The 24,374-nt window shown below is 38.5% G+C and overlaps 1 protein-coding gene across 1 annotated transcript; it reads right to left on the bottom strand.

The window, feature by feature from the left end:
- Positions 1 to 598: 598 nt before the first annotated feature.
- Pgk1 (phosphoglycerate kinase 1) lies at positions 599 to 24,374 on the bottom strand. Its single transcript, XM_005328811.3, has 11 exons — positions 24,185 to 24,374; positions 17,958 to 18,008; positions 12,075 to 12,230; positions 11,815 to 11,959; positions 8,772 to 8,875; positions 7,874 to 7,993; positions 3,771 to 3,885; positions 3,361 to 3,540; positions 1,792 to 1,969; positions 1,435 to 1,533; positions 599 to 1,073 (listed from the first exon to the last, which is right to left on the bottom strand). The coding sequence occupies exons 1-11, from the start codon at positions 24,247 to 24,249 to the stop codon at positions 1,033 to 1,035; spliced, it is 1,254 nt and encodes a 417-aa protein (XP_005328868.1). The 5' UTR covers positions 24,250 to 24,374; the 3' UTR covers positions 599 to 1,032.

Consider the following 24,374-nt stretch of genomic DNA (forward strand, 5'->3'; position numbering starts at 1 on the left):
TGTGAGGTGCTAGGTTCGATCCTCCACATAAAAATAAATAAATAAAGATATTGTGTCTACAACTAAAAAATATTTTTAAAAATCACATAAGTAAATATAGCATACTACATAGTTAAGCAGAACAATATTTAAAATCATACTGTAAACTTTAATCTATGACAAAACTATACTGTAAGAATGAAATAGTAGGATATGTGGAACAGAGGATATATGTTAAATCTTCAATGGTATGAAATTAATAGGTACCTTTAAAAAAAAATTCCAAGAAGCTCACAGGATGTTACTTAGAAACATGGAGGCAAATAACTAGAAAAACAGTGGTCACCTCTGGCAAAGGAGAATCACATATGGGAGGAATAAGCTGAGGCTCTATTTGCTGCAGTAAAACCTTGACTGTTTACATTATGACTGTGTCAAACTGATAAAAATTTAAAATAGAAACAGTATAATTCTTCAATAAGGAGTAGGCATTCATCTAATCCCCCCACTTCCCCACTGCTGCCATCCCATTTCTTACATTTAGAAATGTAGATATTTGGTCCCTTCAAATTTCTATTCTTACCCTTCCTAACAAAGTATGACAGGAAAAAAATTCCAGTTTCAATGGACATGTTTATTGATCATTTAATAGTTCATCAATTGCTTCTCCCTAAAACTGGAATTTCATCTTGTTTCCATGCCGAGTAGTGAACAGTGACAAGCTAATCAAAATAAGCTACTTCAAAAAGAGAACTAAGCTAACACAGCTCACTTTGTTTTAACAGGCAAAATATAAATAGATGCACTCTAGAATGCACAATGGTTTAGTCACTAAGAAATTTAAATGAGATCTTGAAGAATATAGGCAAATCCAGGGTGCAGTAAAGATGAGCTGAGATGCTGTGCAACTGTTTAAGGGTTCCTGGTGCTACCTCTCTTGGCCACTAGCTGAACCTTGATGTGGGGGGAGGTTTTAGCTAATGCCAAGTGGAGATGCGAAAAATGCTAAGATGACTTAGGGGCCGTGCACAGGAACCAAAAGGCAGGAAAGTACTAAACATTGCTGAGAGCATCCACCCCAGGAAGGACTTTACCTGTTTTTGAGAGAGCACATACACATAGACAGCATTACTATAGGGCCAACTAAGCCAGATATGCCCCCTTCTCTCTTCCCAATAACACATCAGCTATTCTTTAAGATAATATAGCCAGGAGTTGGGCAACTTTTGCATTTTGTGTCCCAGGTCTACTAGAATGTGACATGTTTAAGAACAAGTTCCTATCTGCCCCTCCCCTCCTCAAAAGGATGCAAGAGCTTTATCTGAAGTTCTTCCATTTGTACTGCCCAGCTAATAATGACTGCTAATGACAGTACTAGCTGTTAAATTTCTTTATTCCATTCTACCTACTTCTCTCCACCCTACCCCTAAATAAGCCAAAAAACAAGAACCTCACCTTCCAGGAGCTCCAAACTAGCACCACCACCAGTGCTCACATGGCTGACTTTATCCTCTGTGTTCCATTTGGCACAGCAAGTGGCAGTGTCTCCACCACCTGTTGAATGAAAGCCAGATGAAAAAGGAAAGTAGAAGAAAAAAGTTGAATGGCACCAAAACTATAAGGCAACTCAAAAGTAGCTGGTGAACTCTGAACTCTTTCATTAAGATGCTCCTACATGAACTATGCACCCATTTGGCTCAAGATTCACCTAATACCATGAGGCCCAGGAATAGTCAATGATCCCCCTCTACCTTCCTCTGATTAGAATTCTGCCAGTTCACCTTAGTATTAGCTTTGTAAAGGACACCTTACCTATGATAGTGATGCAGCCCCTGGCAGTGGCTTTCACCACCTCGTCCATGAGTGCTTTGGTTCCCCGGGCAAAAGCTTCCCATTCAAAGACACCCACAGGTCCATTCCATACAATTTGCTTAGCCCGACCAACAGCCTCAGCATACTTCTTGCTGCTCTCAGGGCCACAGTCCAAGCCCTGAGGGATAGAATTAAAAGAGAAGTTGAGCTGCCAAGGAAAGTTACTTGAAAGAACAAATACCACCTTCATCAAGATCAAACAAGGCTAAACACCAGAGTTTCTTCTAGAACCAAAGGTACTCTTCAGTCTTTAAAATTATAAATGTATTTATGACCTTTGACTCAAAAGTTCTACTTCATAAAAGATCAAGTTCAAGGGAAAACTTCAAGTTATTTAATACAGGCATTTTTGACCATTCTATGTATGACAATCAAGAACAAGATGAGTGGGTCTCAACCTGGGTCAAACCTGCCTCTCCACAAGGAACATGCAGCAATGTCTGGAGACATTTCTAAAGATAAAATTTGGGAGGCACTTCTGGCATCTAGTGGCCAAGGATGCTTTAAATACCTCACAATGCAACAACAGACCTCCACAACAAAAATGGAGATGTCAATAACGTTGAAATTGAGAAATACTGAACTAGATCAGAATCACCGGAGACTTTGTTCATACACAAACTGTTGGGCCCTACTCCCAGACTTCCAGGGTTTCAGATTCAGTCGCTATGGAGTAAAGCTCAATAATTTACATTTTCCTTTTTTTAAATTATTAATTTGTTAATAAAGCTTTATTTTATTTGTTTATATGTGGTGCTGAGAATCGAACCCAGTGCCTCACACATGCCAAGCTGAGCCATAGTCCCAGCCCTCATTTTTTCAACAAATTCCAAAAATGATGCCTATTCTGCTGGTCTTAGGGCCACACTGAGAAATGATGAACCCAAAGGCCTCACACCGAGAAGTAACACCCAAAAGCCTAACAAAAGAAAAATGACTCAGCAAACGGGCATGTCAATGAGACAATGTTATACAGCTGTCAAAATAATATGTGGAAAACACAATGATCAACTATTTAGTCTTTTTTTCATATTAGTCTTTAATGCATATGTTTTTCATTGTGAATAGTATACTTCTATTATCTTCATGATTTCATATGAAGTTTTCTTATACAGGTTTCTAGGTAGCAACATACTCCAGAATAGCCCAAACTATGAAAGTATACAGCAGTGTCTAACACATAGTAAGTCCTTAAATATTACTTAATGAAAAAGAAACATTCGTGTTTCATCTCATTACTGATAAAGACAGCAGAAATCTGATACCACTGCTTTTACCCCATGAGTTCTCCCACAAAAAGGGCCTTACTGCAACATCTGGAACCCAACTCCTAGTGTTTTAAAATGTTTGTTGGAGAGCTGGGGTTGTAGCTCAGTGGTAGAGCACTTGCCTAGCAAGTACGAGTTCATGGGTTTAATCCCAGTACTACAAAAAAAAAAAAAAAAAAAGTTTGTTGGTTGGCTAGATGACACAAAAAAGTTTCTGTTCACTCATACTGAAGTGACTCACCATCCAGCCATCAGGTATTCCAGAGGCCACAGTGGCCTGGCCAGTCTTGGCATTCTCATCAAACTTGTCAGCAGTGACAAAATCAACAGGCAAAGTAATCTTCACACCATTCTTCTCAGCTTTGGACATAAGGTCTTTGACAATCTTGGATCCCTCTTCATCAAACAGAGAAGTGCCAATCTATACAAGGGGACAAAGATGAATATTAGCCTCTATACTAAGAACATGTGACTGCTTCACAGCAACCAGATATGATAAGAGATAAAGGAACAATTGCAAAAAGAAAAACAACTTGCTAAGATAAAAATAGGAGTTTTTAGGGAGAGTTCATATCAAGCTGTTTTTTTTTTTAAATTTAGATAAGTGTGATTATAATGAACAGCTACTTCACATTGGCATTGGTTTCCTACCTCCATGTTGTTGAGCACCTTAAGGAAGGTAAAAGCCATTCCACCACCAATAATCATCTCATTCACTTTGTCCAGCATATTATTGATCAACTGGATCTTGTCTGCAACTTTAGCTCTAGAAGAGAAAGAAAACCACCAAAATAATAATCAACTAGAGAAGTAATAATATAATGGAGCCTGACATTTTATGCTAAGGCAGGAACAAAAAAAAAATGTCCCAAAGTGACCAAGTACTGCATAACTTTGCCCTGTATTTCTCCAATCCAAAAGCCTAATCCATTTTGAAGAAATCTTTGAAGATATTACATCAAATCAAAAAGGGGCTTAGAAAACCTACTCCTTGGCTGAAGGTATAGCTTAGCAGTACAGTACTTGCCTAGCATTCACAAGGCCCTAGGTTAATCCTCAGCACCGCAAAAAGGAAAAAAAAACCTATCCTTATCTAAAGAAAACATGGATTCCACATATACCCCCTCAAAATTCACAGGATCCAGACTGCCAACTGTATCTGCTAATCATGAAATCCCTGCATCTACTCAGAACTGTCTTAATTCTAGAGCAAGGAATAAGACTGTACAAACAAATACTGAACAAAAATAGATATTTCTAGTCTCAATTCACATCCCATACTCAATTGCTGGGGACAACTGCTTTACAGCATTTTTCGGCTGAACTGCTTAATTCAACACCTTCACTGAACACCTAATCTGTGCCAAGCAGTATCCTAGGTGTTTAAGAAACATTAGTGGGCAAAACAAAGATTCCTGCCCTTTTGAAGCTTATTTTGCAATGGAGGAAAATAAAACATATGTACCTCTTACCTCCCTTGAGAGAAAAAAATATCCTAAGTAAGAGATACAAAGCAATAGCTAGCTAGCCTTCAATAAACATTTCAATACATTTAAATCCCACTTAAATGGCCAAATCACTTCAGGACTATTTCCCTCTTCATTCAATAAACAAGATGATGCCTACCCTGGGAGAGATCTTATAGTACAAAACAACACTGATACAGGGGAATGGATGCCAAGAGGCTGTTTACTTCACTTGTACAGACTGGTCACTACTAAAGAAAAGAATGGATTATTTGTTTAAAATGTGTATACACACACACTCCTGAACTTGCATCCAATAAAGGCACCGTAAGTTGAAAATACAGTACGCTGAAAATTCATTTAATGGATGGAACTAGAGATCGTCATGTTAAGTGAAATAAGCCAATCTCAACCAAAGGCCAAATGTTTTCTGATAAGTGGATGCTGATCCACAGTGGGGAGGGGATAGGAAAGAATGAAGGAACTTTGTATTGGGCAGAGGGGAATAAGGGGAGTGGAGGAGGTGTGGGGATGGGAAGGACAGTAGAATGAGACAGACATCATTACCCTATACTCGTGTGATTACACTACTGGTGTGACTCTACACCATGTACAACCAGAGGAATGAGAAACTGTGCTCCATTTGTGTACAATGTATCAAAATGCATTCTACTGTCATGTATAACTAATTAGAACATTAAAAAAAAAAAGAAGGGAGACCAGGAGAGGGAAAGGGGAGGTATTGGAGAATTAAATGGATCAAATTATACTGTTTTATTGTATGCATATATGAATAATATTATACCAAAGCCCACTGTAAGAATAATGCACCAATGAAAACGGGGGAAAACAGAAAAAAATACATTTAATGCACTTAACTTGATAAACACCACAGCTTAGCAGTACATTACACTATAGAGTTATACACTGTTTACCCTCATGACTGTATGACTGGCTGGGAGGTGCAGCTCACTGTCCCTTCTAGCTTCTCATTCTTTTCAAGGAATACTTTCTTTGAGAAGAATTTCAAGAAACTCTTTCAAGAAATACTTGTACTGCACATAACTAGCCCAAGAAAAGACCGAAATTCAAAGTACAGTTTCTACTGATCATGTATCATTGTCACACCATCTTGGCATCACTGCATACAGAAAATACATGCTCATCTCTAAGGGATAGTATACAGCTCAAATGTCCCTGTTTCTTCAACACATTGTTGGGATGAAAGTAAGAAGAGGACTATTATAGAATAAATGATCCTTAAAAAAGTAATTTATGTATAATATATGGCAGTTATTTAAAAGAAAATTCCTTGTTGGGTGTAGTGGCACATGGCTATGATCCCAGCTATTATGGAGACTGAGGCAGGAGGATCTCAAGTTCAAAACCAGCCACAGAACTTAGCAAGACCCTGTTACAAAATAAAAAATAGCTGGAGAGCTGGGGATATAGCTCAGTTGGTAGAGTGCTTGCCTCACATGCATGCACAAGGCCCTGGGTTCAATCCCCAGCACCACACACACACACAAAAAGCTGGGAATGTAGCTCAATGGGAGTGTCCTTGGCTTCAACCCCAAGTACTGACGGGGGGGAAAAAAAAAAAACATCCTGACCAAAATGGGGTTCACAGATAAAACAAGATTGCCCCAAATGTCAATTAACTGTTAAAGCAGTGTAACAGATACCCAGGAGTTTATTATGCTATTCTTTTAACTTCTGTATGTTTCCACAATGAAGTATTTTTTAATGTAAAAATTTTCCAGAAATTATTAATTGCCTAGGAAGGCTACGCTATTAAGAAATGTGGCAAAATTTTCCATATTAGCTTCACCAAAACAGCTACACTAGCACTCCCTTATTCAGTTTCACTTCCCTGTGGTCAACAACAATCCAAAAGTATTAAATGGAAAATTCCAGAAATAAATAACTCATAAGTTTTAAATAACAATATGTATATTGCTATAATTCTTCTATTTCATTACTGTTATTAATCTCCCAATGTGCCCAATTTATAAATTAAACTTTATCATAGGCACATAGCAAAAATATCTATCTATCTATCTGGTTTCAAGCATACGCTGGGAACAAAAACCTAACCATAACCACTAGGTGGCACTCTTCTTATTACAAGTCTACAGAAAGTCTACAAAGCCACACAGCTCAAATCCTCATTTCTAGGAAAATCAAAAAACTGAGCCTGATCTTCATAATCCAGTGAAGAGGGGCAATGATTCCAGTAATTTACTTTTTTACAGGAACAAAACACTACAACCTGAATCCCCCTGGATGATTTTTAGGACCCTGAAACTGGGCTCATAAAGCCTAGAGAGCAACTACCTAAAGTTGACAGCCAACTCCAGAGTCAATTTTCATCTGGAAATGCTGACTGTGTCCAGTCCCATGGGGGCAAAAAACCCCTGCTTACAGAAGGGTCATATTCCTGTAACCATAGAGAGGCTGCAACCTAACAGCCATGCCAAATGACACAAAGCTATCTCATCCAAGCAGTCCCAGCCCCCTGTCCCTATTTTATCATCTAAAATGTATTCTCAACTATCCATTCTGAAATTTCTAATCTTTACTAAGCATGAGAATCTCACTGCCTTTCCCCCTAGGAACAAACATAAAATAGGTACATAATGTGTACAAATGAAGTCTAAATGATATAAAGACACAATATTGAACACACAGGAGCAGGTTTTCCTAGTTATTCCCAGCCAGGTTGTATGTAAGAGCTTCATAAAAAACTTCAAAATCAGAGATGAGCACTTTGGCAGATTTTTCCCTATTCTTCCTTCCACAACCATTTTCTACCCTTCTCCAACCTGTCCCAGGAGGTGGACCTGCACAAACCACATCAAGGGACTCCCTTACCTCTGGCCTCCAGTTGAGTTTCAGCAATTGGTGGTGGGTATGGATGCAGCCATCAGGAGATTGAAGGAAGATCACAGTATTTATTTCCCTGGGGTCCCTTTCTTCCAGATAGTCATCTTTCCCTTGAATAAACACTACCATTCTAACTGGAAGGCTCTTCCACATAACTCCCCTCTCTGTATTCCCTTCTTTGTCCTTTCAGGCCTAGGGATGGTGATGACTATTGCTAGCCCAATTATTATACTGTCCTTTTCTGGTATCCCTAAATCTACCATCACTTCTATAGACAGTCCCTTTATTAAATTCTCCACAATTACTCAGCATGACTATGCTATCTGACAATAAACTACCTAAGTTATGGCCTACTGCCACACAAACACTACTTAAAGCATAATCCAAAAGTGTTTTTCATACCCGCCTAAGATGGCCAGGAAAGGTCGCTCTGGGCTCTCCAAGGCCTTGGCAAAATAGTTCAACTCCTTCTTCATCAAAAAACCACCAGCCTTCTGTGGAAGATTGACTCCCACCATGGAGCTAGAAAAGACCAAAGACAATCAAATTCTCATAAAACTCTACCATTTCTCCCAGTCCTAGGAGCCAGCTCCTCATCACTAAAATGCTTTTCTCATTCTGAGTCTCCAAGAAATCATGATTTTCATCCTGAAACTGCAACAAAAAACACTTAGGTACATGATAAGATTTTTGACTAATAAACAGGGTCAAACCGAAAGAGTAAAAAGCAATGAACTTAGGTAGACTCTAAGATACCCAAAGTAATAGTCTTCAGCAGGCAAAGGGCTGAATTACGATATACAATAAGCTGGGTGCCATAGTGCACACCTTGTAATCCCAGCAGCTCAGAGGCTGAGGCAGAAGGAGTACCAAGTTCAAAGCCAGCCTCAGCAACTCAGCAAGACCTTGTCTCATAATAAAAACCAGCTGGGAATGTGGTTCAGTAGTTAAAGCCCCTCTGGGTTCAATTCCAGATACCCTCAAAAGAGATATCATACAATAAGTAATCAATCAGTTGATAAGAATGTTAAGATTCTGATCTGGAAACATTCCCAAAGTAATATCCATTAGAAAGAGAAACTTTTTCCTAAAGCTAAATAAAACGCTTGACAATTCCCAACGTTTTTACCTTTGTTTCCTCTCTAGATCAGGAAGAGCCACAATAGTGACTCCAATTAGAGATAGAAATTGAAACAGTCACAATACAATGCAGAAATACTTAAAAGCAACCTCGAGTTTGAGCTGCTCAAGTAAACAAGAAAGCTGCTCTCAGCTCAGTATCCAACAAGGCTCTTGGTACCTGTGGGCTCGATGGGCAGTGCCGAAAGCATCATTCACATAGACATCCCCTAGTTTGGAAAGTGACGCTCGGAAAGCTTCTACTTTAGCTGGTTCAGCTTTAACCTGCAAAGAAAAACAACTACTGTGATGAAAAGCCAACACAGGAAGTGCTTATGGCTCCAAAGACAAATAACTGTAAAAGCATTTCATACCACTGAGGGTCCTCTTGAACATCTCTAAAGACCTTGAATAGGTGGGACAGCAAATTTTTAACAGGATTGTTTCTTTCTCCCAAATATTCCAGGTCATGATCTTGTACTCCTTCACCTTCCCTCAAAATTACAAACCTAATACTCTTGAACCATGGCTTAACTTTTAATCATTTGAAGCTAACCACATCCCACTGGTCTCTCTTAAACCTATAGGTCAAGATTCTGACTGTTCTTCCCTTTCCTTATGCTAACTCATTTTCTTATTTTAATATAGTCTCCTTGTGAAAGTATTATACTTGACTCAAGTTTCTGACTACCAAGGCCCTTCTGCAAAGGCAAAGTGGCCCTCATACATATCCCTCATAAAAGCAACAAGGAAAGGTTTGGACAGAGATGATAAATTAAATATGACAATAGAAAAATACCTCAGAGACATTTTGTTGGTGTAAAAGGAGGTTTTTTAAAGCCTTCCCTCAAAGTTATGCATCTGAGAAATCAAGACATACACTTCTATGAAGAGAGAAGGGGAAAAAAGTAGAAAAGAAATGAAACACAAGTGCAAGGTATCAGCTCACCATCCAGGGCTCCCCCAAAGGAGACAGAAACAGAATGGCAGGAGGAACAAAATAAAGTCTCTGGCAGGCATCTAAGCAAGGATACACAGGAAGTATGCCAGATGAAGAGGGACATGGTATAGAATAGTACACAGCACAGAACAGACGTTTATTTTAGTAAATGCCCACTCCCATTTTGTATGTATCAAGAGGTGAAGGAGGCCACCACAAAGAATGGCATTTTCCACTATGACCCAAAGAATCACAGAGCCATGAACACTAAAAATACAGACTGTGGAGCCCCTAAAACCTCTTCAGGATGGAAAGCCATCTACCATTGATAACTGGAAGATAATAAATGAAGTAATGGTTAATTATGCTCAAACATCAGAAGACTTGGGTTCTAGGACTAGCTCTTACATTAATTTACTGTATAACAATTAGGAAATTACTCTCTGTCCTTCAACTATTCCTATTAACCAAAAAGGCATTCCATTTTAAGAGCTCTTTAAGGAGCCACTAGGTGCAATGGCCCACACCTGTAATCCCAGTGTCTAAGGAGGGTAAGACAGAAGGGTTGCAAGTTTAAGGCCAGCCGCAGCAATTTAGTAAAGCCCTTAGCAACTCAGTGAAACCCTGTCTCAAAATAAAACTAAAAAGGACCAGAGACATACCTCAGTAGCTCAGTGGTAAAGTGCCCCTGAGTTAAACCCCAGTACTACTACTACTACTACTACTACTACTACTACTACTACTACTGCTACTACTACTATTACTACCACTACTACTACTAAGAAGAAGAAGAAGAAAAATGGGATAAATCGAAGTCTCTCCACAAAAAAAGTGCCATAGGAACAAACGATAATAATCATAACTCATTCTTCATTTTTAATTTGCCAATAACTAGAAGGAAGATAATGTTCATTCTGAAAGATCAATGTGGTTATACTGGATAAAATAAAAATTTTAGGTCCTCACTGTATTCTTATATCCAGTTCGAACTTATCACCAGGCTCCTGAAATTTCAGGTATTTAAAGCCATCAGACACTAAATGCCAAGTGAATTAACTACTAAAAGATAAATCACGGAATAGCATAAGCACTTCATCATATAATAAAACATTTTGCCCAATTTGCCAGTTTGCCTCCCATCATTTCTAAGCCCTAGAGTTTGTGCATCTTGGGTTTCAGTTTAAAAGGGCACCAAATTTTAGGTCAGCATTTGACTCCTAGTACTTTATCAAGACTGTGCCAAAGACAGGATAAGGCAAAACCTGTGCTGTGCTGCTAAGAAAAGAAACTGCTTGAAAGTAGTCACTCCCAATGACCTTAAGAAATGTCAGAAGTCGAAAGGGGACTGAGATACATACCAGCCTCAGAGCATGTGTTCTCAGGTGCTAAAGACCAGCAGAATGGAAGAAAGTACTAATAACTGCCTTCAGCTTCCCTTCTAGTGAATCAGATTCAAAATCATGCTCAAACATCCACAAGACTGGGATCCTAATTAAAATCAGATATATTTCATACTTGTATAAATAAATCAAAATAGATTCTACTGTCATGTATGACTAGAAAGAAAAAAGAAAAAAATCATGCTCAAAGATCATTTAATAATAGAATTCTGGTTGTCAAAAGTCATAGTAATGTGTTTTGTGGGTTATCTATGGCTACTTTTACATGACAATGGTAGAGCCCAGCAGAGGCAACAGAGACTATATGGCCTTTATGACTGACTGTAAGATCCACAAAGCCTAAGATATTTACTATCTAGCTACTTCAGAAAGTTTGCTGATCTAATGACCTTAGCTACAAAGTCCAGCAATAGCACCATTAACTTAGTCAAATGACTACCTTTCTGAAACTTAGTATTTTTTCCTGAGACTTTCCCTGAAATGAGGATGAAGCCTATACCCCCTTATCTTAAAGACAGATTCAAGGAAAATGTTTTATAGTTCTTCGAAAAATACCTTAAATCCAAGGTAATATCACCATGATCATCAAATTCACTGAATAATCTTATACCCCAAGAATGTTCACATATATTTCAAAACCATTTGAGTACCAGAAGGACTTCTGGAATGCTGGTAATATTCTATCCTTGAGCCAGGTGGTAGTTACAAAGATGCATTTATTTTGTGATAATTCATCAAGTTGTGTTTTTGTGCATTCTTACTTGTATTTTATACTTCAATGAGAAAGTATCTAGGAAAAAATACAAGCTTCTTGTATTCTTCCATCATAGTCTCTTCCAGATTCAGGACCTTATCTTCAATAATGTCAAAATCACAGGACCTACCTTGTTCCCAGAAGCATCTTTTCCCTTCCCTTCTTCCTCAACATGAAAGCGAAGATTCTCCAGCAGGATAACAGACCCAGCTGGTGGATTGGCACAAGCTTTCTCTACTTCTGGGCCCACACAGTCCTTTAAGAACAGAACATCCCTGGGGGAGCAACAGATGAAGCCACTTAAGCAGTCTGAAAATCAAAAACCAGTAACAACATGCCTGATAATCTGTCCTCCTATATACTCAACCAGCACCAGAGCCTGGCACTTACTTGCCCAGCAAGGATTTTAGTTCTGCAGCAACTGGTTCTAAGGAGTACTTGTCAGGCATGGGAACACCATCAGGCCGGCCGAGGTGGCTCATAAGGACAACTGACTTGGCTCCATTGTCCAAGCAGAATTTGATGCTTGGAACAGCAGCCTTAATCCTGAAAAAATAAAATAAAATAAATACATATAGTTGACAAAGCAATGTTATTCCTAGGGATTACTGGGACATGCTTTATTCATGACTTAAAAAACCTAAAGCCCCTTTACTTTTCCAAGTTCCTTCAAATGTACTGTCAGCAAGTCAGTGGTATCCCTCAAATTTGTGTCAGGGAAAGAAGTTAAATATGATGCAAATATTCCACCTAGGATTGTAGCATCATCACGGATGTGTCCCTTGTGCAGAAAAGAGTTAGCAAAGCAAGCCTGAAAAATTCTATCTATAGGAGGTCCTGCTTGGAAGGTTGACCCTTGGCAGGTATCTAGGCACTTGGCTTTCAAAATGTTCTCTAAGCTCTCTAACTGGCAAGGCTGTTCACTGTTCCTAAACTGCATAAACAAGATAATTTATGTTGAACATCTGCTCCCATCTAGAAGTCTAAAATTTGGGTGGTTGCTAGGCAAAGGGTACCTATGTAACCAGCTCCCCTGAGTGTAAAGTCAAAGGAAATGCAATCAGCATACAAAAGAGATCTTTGCATATCCATATTTACTGCAGCATTATTCACTATAGCTTAGATAGGGTAATCAATCAGTCAAGATCCCCACAACAGATGAATGGGTAAAGAAAAAAATTCACACACACACACACACACACACACACACACACACACACACACACACACATCATGTGTATATATACACAAGGAAGTATTTTAAAAATATTTTTTAGTTGTCAATGGACCTTTATCTTATTTATTTATATGTGGTGCTGAGAATTGAACCCAATGTCTCACACATGCTAAGCAAGTGCTCTACCACTGAGACACCCCAGCCCCGCAAGGAAGTATTATTCAGCCATAAAGAATGAAATTCTATCATTTTCATCAAAATGGATGGAACTAGAAAATATCATATTAAATGAAACCAGAAAGACAAGTACTGTGTGTTCTCTCTCATATGTGGTATCTAAACAAAGTCATCTTTAAAGTGGAATGGTGATTATTAAAGATTGGGAAGGGTGGGAAAGGTCAGAAAAGGGTGATTGGATTTGATCAGTGCACTTTGTATGCATGTATGGAAATATTACACTGAATCCCATTAATACATACAACTAATATGTAGTTGTGAAAATAAACAAAAAAAAATAATGGGATGAGAGTCTAATAGACTTCTCAGGACAAAATCACTGCACAAAATCACTACACTCTTCACTGTGGAGAAAGGAGCCCATCTAATATGTCCCCTCATGGTATGTTGGAAGCCTGTGCCATGGGAATCTCCAGACTCCTCCTGTGTCTTTTCCCTTTGCTGATTTTGTCATGTATCCTTTCACATTAATAAAGTCTGGACATAAGAACAATTATATGCCGAGTCCTGTGAGTCCTAGAAACTCACTATGGAATACATAGGTGTTTTTGGAGACTTCTGAAAATACCACTCTTAAGTGATGATAAAAGACATAATGTTTCAAATCCTGAAACCACAAAGGATATTTGGGGAAAAAATAAGAAATATGTAGCAACTTTTCTGCATCCATTATAGATACTAAATCACTTTTTATATACACAAGATAAACACATTATATAGAAATTGATTTCTATAATGTATTACATTTATTATATTATAATTTAATCAAAAAATTGGGACTGAGCTGGCACAGTGGCACATGCCTGTAACCACAGCTACTTGGAAGGCTGAGGCAGGATTATCACAAGTTTGAGAGGTCAGCCTGGACAACTCAGTAAGACCCTGTCTCAAAATAAAAACAAAAGTGCTGGGGATGTAGATCAATGGCAGAGTATTTACCTAGCATAAGCAAGGCCATGAGTTCAATTCCAAGTACCAAAAAAAAAGAAAAAAAAAATTGGGGCTGGGAACACAGCTCAGTTGTAGAGCATGTGCTTAGCATGCAGGAGGTCCTGGGTTCAGTCTCCACCATCAAAAACAGTAACAATAATAAAAAACTCCCTTTAAGCATTTTTTACTTTGAATTAAACTCAGAAGTGTTTTTTTTTTAAGAGAGAGAGAGAATTTTTTTTAATATTTATTTTTTAGTTTTCGTCGGACACAACATCTTTGTATGTAGTGCTGAGGATTGAACCCAGGCCGCACGCATGCCAGGCGAGCGTGCTACCGCTTCAGCCACATCCCCAGCCCAAACTCAGAGGTGTTTTAACCACTAAGCTACACCTCCAGTTCCTTTAATTTTTTTGAGATGAGGCCTTGCTAGGTTGCTAACATCTCACTTAGTTGCTGAGGGTGGCCTTGAATTTATCATCTTCCTGCCTCAGCCTCAGAAATTGCTGGAATTACAAATGTGCACTACCTTGCCCAGCTTCCTTCAAACATTTACTAAATGGTTCTTTTGTGCCAGTCACATCATTCTAGGTGCAAAGAATATAAGTTAAAAAAAAAAAAAAAAACAGCCAAAACAGGAGGTGAAACAGGAGGATTTCTAGTTCAAGGCCGGCCTGCGCAACTTAGCAAGGCCCCATCTCAAAAATGTAGCTCAGTGTGGTAAAGCACCCCTGGGATCAACCCCCAGTACCAAAATAAATAAATAAAAATTAGAATAAACAATCTCTATTCTCATGTAAGTAGAAGAATCCTAACACAGGAAGAGAAAATAAACTATCTGGAATAGTCTTATAAAACTATAGTAAGTCTTATAAAACTATATGTAATTATTGATATTAAAAATCCTTCTCTTGCATAGTTATTTTACAAGAGAAGTCAATTAACCTAAAACTTTGATTTCTTTAAAAAAGAACAACTCCAAATTCTTCAAATTAAAAAAAAAAATAGGGAAGAGAGAGAAAAATCACTTTCTTAGGATGATTTTTTTTTTTAGTTTGTATTTGTGTGTATGTGCAAAAGCATGCACACAATGTATGTATGTGTAATTTATCAGATCATGTTAAGAGTTATAGAGAAAGTAAAGCAATGAAGGCAGATAAAAGATAAGAATGAAGAATAACAGTAGAGGGCTGGAGCTGTATCTCAGTGGCAGAGCACTTGGCTAGCATGTGTGAGACACTGGGTTTGATCCTTAGCACCACATTAAAAAAAAAAAAAAACTAAACAAATAAAGGCTTAAAGAAAAAAAATTTTTAAGAATTAAAAAAAGAACAGTGGAGATTTTATGTAGGCTGACAAGGGAAAATGTGATAAAGTTGAGCAAAGAAGGGAATGATGAAACAAAAAAGTAATGTTTCTAAAATATTTTATGCTATGTAACAGATACAGAAACTTTCTTATATAAAAATAAACTATATCATGTATAAAGTTTGCCCAATGAAATCAATAAATTTGGGCCGGGGTTGTGACTCAGCAGTAGAGCACTCGCCTAGCATGTGTGAGGCATTGGGTTTGATCTTCAGCACCACATAAAAACAAATAAAATAAAGGTATTGTGTCCACCTACAACTAATGCACCCAGACATGTTTCTATGCTTTTATTCATTAAATACTTTAACAGGCAAATATGGAATCTTTTCTATATAATGCAGGATAATGAAAATCAAGACCAGTCAAAAGGGATGAGGATCAGTAGAAGAGTGCTTGCCTAGCATGCTTGAGGTCTTGGGTTGAACAACCAGCATCACAAAAAGGGGGGTGATTGGAGTTGCGGTGTACAAAGATCTTATTGCCATGATAATGCAGGGACGTGTCTCATAAAATGCCAGGTCCTATCTATTCTTGGACTAATACCTGAAAATATTCTGGTTCTAGACTTACACTGTCCAATATGGTATCCATTAGTAATTAATTAGCCAATAGCTATTATGGAGCCTACTGACTACTAGAAATGACACTAGTCCACACTGAAATGTCCTATATATGTGTAAAATACATGTTGGATTTTAAAGTCAGCATAAAAATGTTAACTGTCCTTTAATTAATTTTATAGTGATTACATACTGGAATAATTATTTTAGACTTACTGAATTGAATAAAATATGGCTTACATTACATTTCTTTTAGATAACACTGGTCTTGAGAAGCAACTTTCAAGCTCAAACTTTCATTTAAAATTTAAAATAAAAGCAGTACTATCACTTAAAACTTCTGCTTCTGAAAGGAAGACTTATACTACTGGTGAGATTGTAAATTAGTACAACCACACAAAAGACTAAGAGTGGAACCACAATATGACCCAATTATACTATTCCTTGGTATTTATCCTAAAGAATTAAAGTCATCATACTATAAAATACATACATTTACAGCAAATAATCCACAAAAGCCAAATTGTGGAACCAGCCTAGCTATTAATCAGTAGATGAATGGATAAACAAAATGTGGTATATATACACAACGGAGTTTTACTCAGCTATAAAGAAAAATGAGTCAATGGCACATGCCTGTAATCCCAGTGGTTTGGGAGACTAAGGCAAAAGGACTGTAAGTTCAAGGCCAACCTCAACAACTTAGCAAGGCCCTAAGCAACCTAGTAAGACCCTGTCTCAAAATAAGAAGCAAAAAAGGTTGGGGATATGTTTCAGCAGTTAGGTGGCCCCAGATTCAATTCCTAGTACCAAAGAGAAAAAGAACATTGAAATTATGGTATTAGCTGGAAAATGGATAGAACTTGAGTACATTGTATCTAATGAAATAAGCCAGACTCAGATGATCAAGGGTACTATGTTTTCTCTCTCAAGTGGTAGCTAGAAAGGAAAAAGGGGAAAACAACAGTGTGAGGGAGAATCTCAGAAAAATCAAAGGGAAATCAGTGGAAAAGAAGAAAGGAACCAAGGATAGGGAGGAGGGGAGTAAAAGGGTAAATACTAAGGAATGATATAACAACAAACCCCACCATTGTGTATAATTATGCTGAACTGGCAAAAAAAAAAAAAGTAGACACTTTCTAAAAAAACAAACAAACAAACAACAACAACAACAAAAAAACAGCTTCTGTCTGAATCTAGGATCCAAGACACTGAAACAGCTAAACTGACTGAAAATATTACTTCTGAAGTCTTTTGCTTTGTTTTTTAAAAGCAAAAACAAATCAAAGCCAGTCATGGCAATGCATACCTATAATCCCAGTTACTCAGGAGGCTAAGGCTAGTTATTGAATTACGGCCCAACCTGGGCAACACAGCAAGACCATGTCTCAGAAATACATTAAAAATAAAAGTAAAAATGAATCAAAATTCTCAAAACTGACTTTTTAAAGCTATCTGGAATTGTCTTATAAAACTATATGTAAGATTAATAATTATTGGTATTAAAAATCCTTCTCTTGCATAGTTGAATTTTATAAGAGAAGTCAATTAACCTAAAACTTTGATTTCTTTAAAAAAGAACAACTCAAATTCTTCAAATTAAAAAAAAAAGGAGAGAGAAAAATCACTTTCTTAGGATGATTTTTTTCAGTTTGTATTTTCTCATAAATTTAGAATGTTTCAGGGGTTGGGGCTCAGTGGTAGAGTGCTTACCTATCACATGTGAAGCACTGGGTTTGATCCTCAGCACATCATAAAAAAATAAATAAACTTATTATGTCCATCTACAACTAAAAATGTTTTTTAAAATTTAGAATGTTTCAATTCTTACATTCTCTTAAGAAAGCAAACCAGATGGTAGATTGAAAGAAAGCCAATATCATGGCTTAAGTTACTATAATTTTACAATATGAAAGATAAACCATTTTATCCTATGTATTCATACCAACATACATCTTAAACCCAGCACAGATTTAGGATTTAGATTTAGAACATTACCTCTGATTGTTCGTTATCTGGTTATTCTTCATAGGAACATTGAAGTCCACTCTAAAAAAGAAACAAAAATTTCAGTTTCAGAACCAAGATCAACTTACTGTTCTCTCAAGATCAGGAGCAGCACTTTTACTGAACCAGTTAAGTAAGCCAGAAGTTCAAACCTCACCTTCAAAATAATCAGAGGTGGAGGCTGGGGATATAGCTCAGTTGGTGAATATGGGTTTAATCCCCAGTTACACACACACACACACACAAAACCAGGGGCATTAAAAGTCAAGATAATAATTAGGCACTGGGATAGAATACCAGAGGGGGCTTCTGGTAATGTTCTACTTCTTTTTGACCTGAGTGATCGTACAAATGTGCTCATTATATGATAATTCGTTGAGATTATGATTTATGCCCTTTTAAGTTTAAGTTAGGTTTTATTTTTTGAAATTTTTTAAAGCATTCTTTAAAAAATTTCAAAAAATAAAGCTTAACTTAAATTATAAGAACTAGGAAAAAATTAATTAGAAGAATAAAACACATTAACCAATTAAAAACAGAAGGGAGATCAGTAGAGTAGAAGGGGATCATGAGTAGGGAAAGGGGAAATACAAAACAATGAAATGGAGCGAATTATGTTATATGTATATATAAATGATGCAATGAACCCCAATATTATATATAATCATAATGTATTAATTTTAAAAATAATAAAAATTAAAATAAATTGGTGCACACCTGTGATCCCAGCAACTCAGCAAGAACTGGTCTCAACATAAAACAGGGGTAGGGGCACTGAGGATGTAGCTGAGGGACACAGTGCCCCTAGATTCTACACCCATTACTGGAAAAAACACACACATCAAAAGAATATCATTGCCTGGTGGAGGTCGAAAATACCTATAATCCCAGTGAGTTGGGAGGCTAAGGCAGGAGGATCACAAATTTGAGACCAACTAGAGCAACTTAGCAATACCTTCCCTGTCTCAAAATATAAAAATAAAAAAGGTTGGGTGGGGGTCTGGGGCTGTAGCCCAGTGGTAGAATGCTTGCCTAGCACATGTGAAGCACTGTGTTTGATCCTCAGCTTCACATAAAAAAAGGTATTGTGTCCATCTACAACTAAAACAAATATTTTTTAAAGGGCTGGGTATGTAGCTTAGTGGTCAAGCACCTCTGGTCCAATCCCTGGTACTGAAAAATTAATCAAAAAAAAAAAAAAAGACTATCATTCTTTTTGGAGAAAGCCTGCAGCCTTAAAACTAGGACGAAACCCAGGGTCAAGTACCAAGCTCAGACAGTATCCTTCAGAACAGACAACACAAAAAGCCTGAAAGGAAGGCTGAAGTCAAAGCTCAGTGGCAGAGAACTTGCCTAGCATGTATGAGGCACTGGGTTCAATCTCAGCACTGCATATAAGTAAATAAATTAAATAAAGGTCCACTGACAACAACAACAAAATTTAAAAAAAAAAGCCTGAAAGGATGAGACATGCCTTAGCCCACCTGATAGATAATTAGAAGGAATTAGTCAAATGTCACAAGCTAATAATGTACCACAATCTTTCCCTTCTAACCTAACAGATCACTGCTTTACCATTTTTAAGAACCAATTCTGAACTCCCTGGAACCTTCAGCCTACTTCTATGTGACTGAAAGCAATAATGTATGGCACCTTTTTATATATTTTTAAAGTTGTCATTGGACCTTTATTTTATTTATATATGGTGCTGAGGATTGAACCAGGGCCTCATACATGCGAGGTATGCGCTCTACCACTAAGCCATAAACCCAGCCCTATATCACCCATTTTTAAGGTCTGTTTTGCCCGCAAAGATCATTATTTGTTTTCTTATCTGTAGAATGGGAATGATAGACTTTACCTCAGTCATTAAGAGAATTAAATTTGTAAAGTGCTTATAGAGTATCTAGCACAGTTATGTGCCACAAAAGTGTTAAATATTATATGTTAATGCTTGTCCAAATTGTAATTCTGTGATTTGGAAGACAGAACCAACCAGCATTACCAAAAAAAAAAAAAAAAAAACAAACAACTTGCTAAGGGACTATAGAAAAGTATGAAATAGTCAAGAAAATTGCTGCTCTCCTTGATCATAAAACTCCATCTTTTCCTTCTTCCCTTTGCACCACCTGCTTCCTCTCAACAGCTGAGGGCTGGGAGATGACCACAAAATCCTTCAGAACTAGTGAGAAAACCACATTTTCTATATGTCCTAGGCCTGAGCCCCTATCTACCTCAGGAATAGCGGCCTTTCCAAAGGCAAAATGAGGGAAATAGTTCTGTATTCAATCATTCTGAAGAAAGCCTTCAAAACTAAAAGGCAATAAGTATGCCTCTAACCAAAGAAATATACTCTGCTTAGTTTCAGGCCACTTGATTCTGATTCTAAGCATCTTCTTTAAATATCTTGAACAAGGCCCTTGCCAGCCTCAAAGTACATTCCAAAGAGAATCAAGTATCCCATTACAGTGGGTCATTTTCCCTGTTGCAGCCTCCCAGAAAGGCAAGACCTACAAGAGGGTGAGCACAAGCTATCCATTGCATTGCTCCTCCCTACCCCTAGAACCTTACAGGAAGGAATGCCTTTGGGCATAAATATTCAAGAATCTGTCTCATCTGTCGATGTTGCCATGGCATCAGCTCACTGATGAAAATTGGATTTGTACTCTCCCCTCACTGCCCTCATCATCTCCTACACTTTCAGCAACTCTGCTTTCAACTTCTCTTCTTAGGACTCCCAACACAGTAACTGCTCTTGCTTATACATTCTACTTGTTCCATTTTATGTAAACTCTGCACCCCTTCCTTTTGCACTTTCCTGAAACATTCCCAAGCTTTGCCTCAGGAACAAATTCAGATATCACTGCATGAATATCAGAATGGCTAAAATTTAAAAAAATGAGACATCCACTTCTGCTGAGGATGCATAGATTACTTGTACACTGCTGGTAAGAATGTAAAATGGTGCAGCAGTTGTGGAAAACAATCTGGCAATTCCCTCAAAAAGGTTAAATGCAATTTATGAGCATACCTCAATTGTAGAGTACTTGCATGCCATGTGTGAGGCCCTGGGTTCAATCCCCAACACAGAAAAAAGGGAAGGGAGTTAAATACAACCCAGAAATTCCACTCCTAAGCATTTACCCTACAGTAATTACAGCACATGTCCATACTTACTTCATTTGTAATAGCCCCAAATTGGAAACAACTCAAATGTCCTTCAATGAATTAATGTTTAAATAAATTATGATACAGTCATACCATGGAAAACTACTCAGCAATACCAAGGAATGGCCTATTGATATATGTGACAAATTGAATAAATCATGATGATATCACACTGAGTGGAAAAGTCAAATCCCCAAGTTACATACTATGTAATTCCATTTATATATTTGGTACCAGGTATTGAACTCAGGGGTGCTTAACAACAGAGCCACATCCTCACCCCTTTTTGTATTTCATTTAGGGACAGGGTCTCACCAAGTTGCTTATTTTGCTAAACTGCTAAGGCTGGCTTTGAACTCATGTCCTCCTGCCTCAGCCTCCAGAGCCTCTGGGATAACAGGCGTGCACCACCTCACCTGGCTATATAACTTCTTTCAATATATGTTTTTAGTTATTGATCACTGTCCCTGACTAGAAAATTGGGGTATTATAGCTGTTTTGGAGCCTTTTCTTCTCCTGCTCTTGAGTTTTTTTCTCTCTTTCCTCTGCATCAGGGCTGTTGCTTAACAAGTTACAACAAGTTAGAGAAAACCAGTGAGGTTTAAAAAACAGGAGGAAACAAGGAAAGGGGAAATGCTTTACAAGCAAGCAAAGGATGACTGGCAACCTATGAGAGAAAAGAAAGGAAATGAAATTGCAAAAAATAAGAAGGAAACTTACTCAAAGAGGCTGTAAAGTCAATGGGAGTCCTAAAAAACTGATGTAGAACCTGATAATTAACCAGTCAGGTTTCCCCCAACAAAATGGCTGATTTCCCTTGGCAATTCAAACCAGGGGACCATCAGACAAATCAGCAAACACCACAGTTCCCTTCCACAGGACAAAGGAAAGGAGACAAGTGAAGCAGCCACTACTCAGGAGGCCCCATTTCTGAAACACTGCCAGCCACCACCACATAAAGGCACTGAAACAAAAAGGAATTGAGCTGAGCATGCAGGGCTGCCTGGGCTTTTCTAAAATAATAATCCCACAATGTGACTCTCTGTTCAAAAAAGATACAGGGAACAAAGTAACTTCCTGTCTTCAGCCTAAATAAATACAATTTATAGTGGGAAATTTATTGACTGTAACCTTCAGCAGACAAAAGGTCTATTTTAACCTGTCCTTAGTCATTATGTTCAAGTATGTAGAGGATCTGATTGGTAGCCAAAGAGACCCATATTGTAGTCCTGGCTCTGCCACAAACTTGCTAGTTCAGTAACCTTGAACAGGTCATCTTCCATCAGCAAAATAGGACTAGCCAATCAATTCAAGGCTCACAGTTAGAAATCTGTGTTAAATGAAATTTTACTGGGTGCAGAGGCAGAAGAGACAAGCACCTCCTGTGCGCCCATGTACAACCAGCCCAATTAATTCGTCAAGCCAGTTTCCCTACAAAGAGGAGATAAAGCTCCTTACTGCCTTTATAGCAAGGTGACTAGCACAATGACCCATTCCTTGAAAAAGTCAGCCTTAAGCACTGTGGAAATGAGAAAAAAATGATTAAAACCTAAGATCTTGTTGTAGGCCAATGTCCACCTGACCTGTTCTCCAGTGGGACTATCCCCTTTGCTTAGGATGATGGTAGAAGGTCCAGAGAGAATCCTTATCTAATACTGTGGCTTATCTAATAATGGCTGCTGTGCCCAGATTACAAAGGCCTATACCATTTGGGGAAATATGGACATCAGGTATTTCTCATGGACATTCCTATTGGGTTCTGTCTATCTCCATAGCAAGGCAAAGAAGGCAATCTGCAAACTACTCCTGGCCAAATGAAATGAGAAGGGGAGAGCTACATTAATTTTTAGTTCTCTAGTTCATAAATGCCTTCATGTTTAAAGCAGTTACTCCCCTACTGCCTTATGCATTCCTTAATATCCAAAAGATGGCCTCACTTAACTGGCCCACATTGTAAAGGGGACTAAATCACACCATTCACATACATGCCCATCAACTAACCACTTCCCTAAAAGGTCAGGGCTGCCCAAGGCAATCAATGGAAATTCTTATGACCCTTTAAAAATATCACCTTTGAATCTTGTTAGGGTACATGAACAGTCAGGTTCATCAATTATATACCTAACCATCCTCATACACTTTATTCCTGGCATGCAGAAATGTATCATAAATTACAAAAAGGATACATAAATGTAAAGTTCCATACACCATGCTAGTAATTCTGGCAGATGAGGGAGAAGCCATGTTGGTAAATGACCACGGTTCCACATGCGCAGAGTAAGAGACCCCCACGTGCTTGGGGAGGCTTACTCACTTCTAATATCCTGCTTCTCTACCCACATGGCAGAATGAGGTTGGAGGATAGCAAGTACGAAGAGCCACACCCTGCGCTACCATTACCCAGTATGTGTCACAATCCTGATGCAAACCCCTTGGCCCGAAGTCCAACGACACGGTAGAGCAGCAGAGGCTTGTTACATAAACTCTGTGGGGCCTCATCCGGTGCGCCCCATCCTCTCACCCTCAATTCTTTAGGTTTCCACAGTTGAACATTTAAAGAAACATCCTGAGAAACATATTCTTTTGTGCAAGGAGCTTTAAAATGAGGGTAATTTTTCATTTGTCTGGCAAGGTCTAGAATGGTGGGGGAAGGGACATTACCCAAATGACCTTGCAAGGTCCCTTTCTTGGGGCCTAAAGATTTTGGGGCTAAGAATTAGGTCCCATTCGCCAATGAAGGGCTGTAAGTGCATTTCAGGAGCAAGAAAGGGGCAAAACAGGTCCCGGCATACTGAGCCCTTTCTTGGTAGGATCTATTCCCAAAAGGTGACTACAGCCGCTTCCTGGACTAAAAGAAATACGGTTAGGAACCCACAAACTCGGGCACAGCCTCAGCCCAATGGAAGGCAGGCTCGTCCTGCAAATCTAAGACCCCAGGGATCCCGCTGAATGGTGAAAGAAACTTTGGGCAGATGGGAAAGCAAATCCGCCCGGGGCCAACAAGGCTGCGGCAGAACCTAGCGGGCGCGCAGGCAGATTTATAAAATTACCTCATAATGACCCTCTTCCCTTTAACGTCCAGCTTGTCCAGAGTCAGCTTGTTAGACAGCGACATTTTGGCAATAAGGCGAGGGCGAGAGGTCGGAGACTGAGAGAAGGATAAGGCGACCGACGTGCTGTCCAGACGCGTGCAGAATGCTGAGCACCTCGCCCACCGGGAGCGCGCCCGCACCGCCCCCC

Source organism: Ictidomys tridecemlineatus, chromosome X (assembly GCF_052094955.1).
Source record: "Ictidomys tridecemlineatus isolate mIctTri1 chromosome X, mIctTri1.hap1, whole genome shotgun sequence".
Classification (NCBI taxonomy): Eukaryota; Metazoa; Chordata; class Mammalia; order Rodentia; family Sciuridae; genus Ictidomys; species Ictidomys tridecemlineatus.

Bases quoted from the DNA above. Each gene is read 5' to 3' on its own strand.
- Pgk1 (XM_005328811.3), bottom strand. From the start codon at position 24,249: ATGTCGCTGTCTAACAAGCTGACTCTGGACAAGCTGGACGTTAAAGGG. The intron at 11,960-12,074 runs GTAAGTGCCAGG...TTGCTCCCCCAG, and splicing joins CTAAAATCCTTGCTGGGCAA to GGATGTTCTGTTCTTAAAGG. The intron at 1,074-1,434 runs GTGAGGTTCTTG...TCTCAAAAACAG, and splicing joins TAGTTTGGAGCTCCTGGAAG to GTAAAGTCCTTCCTGGGGTG.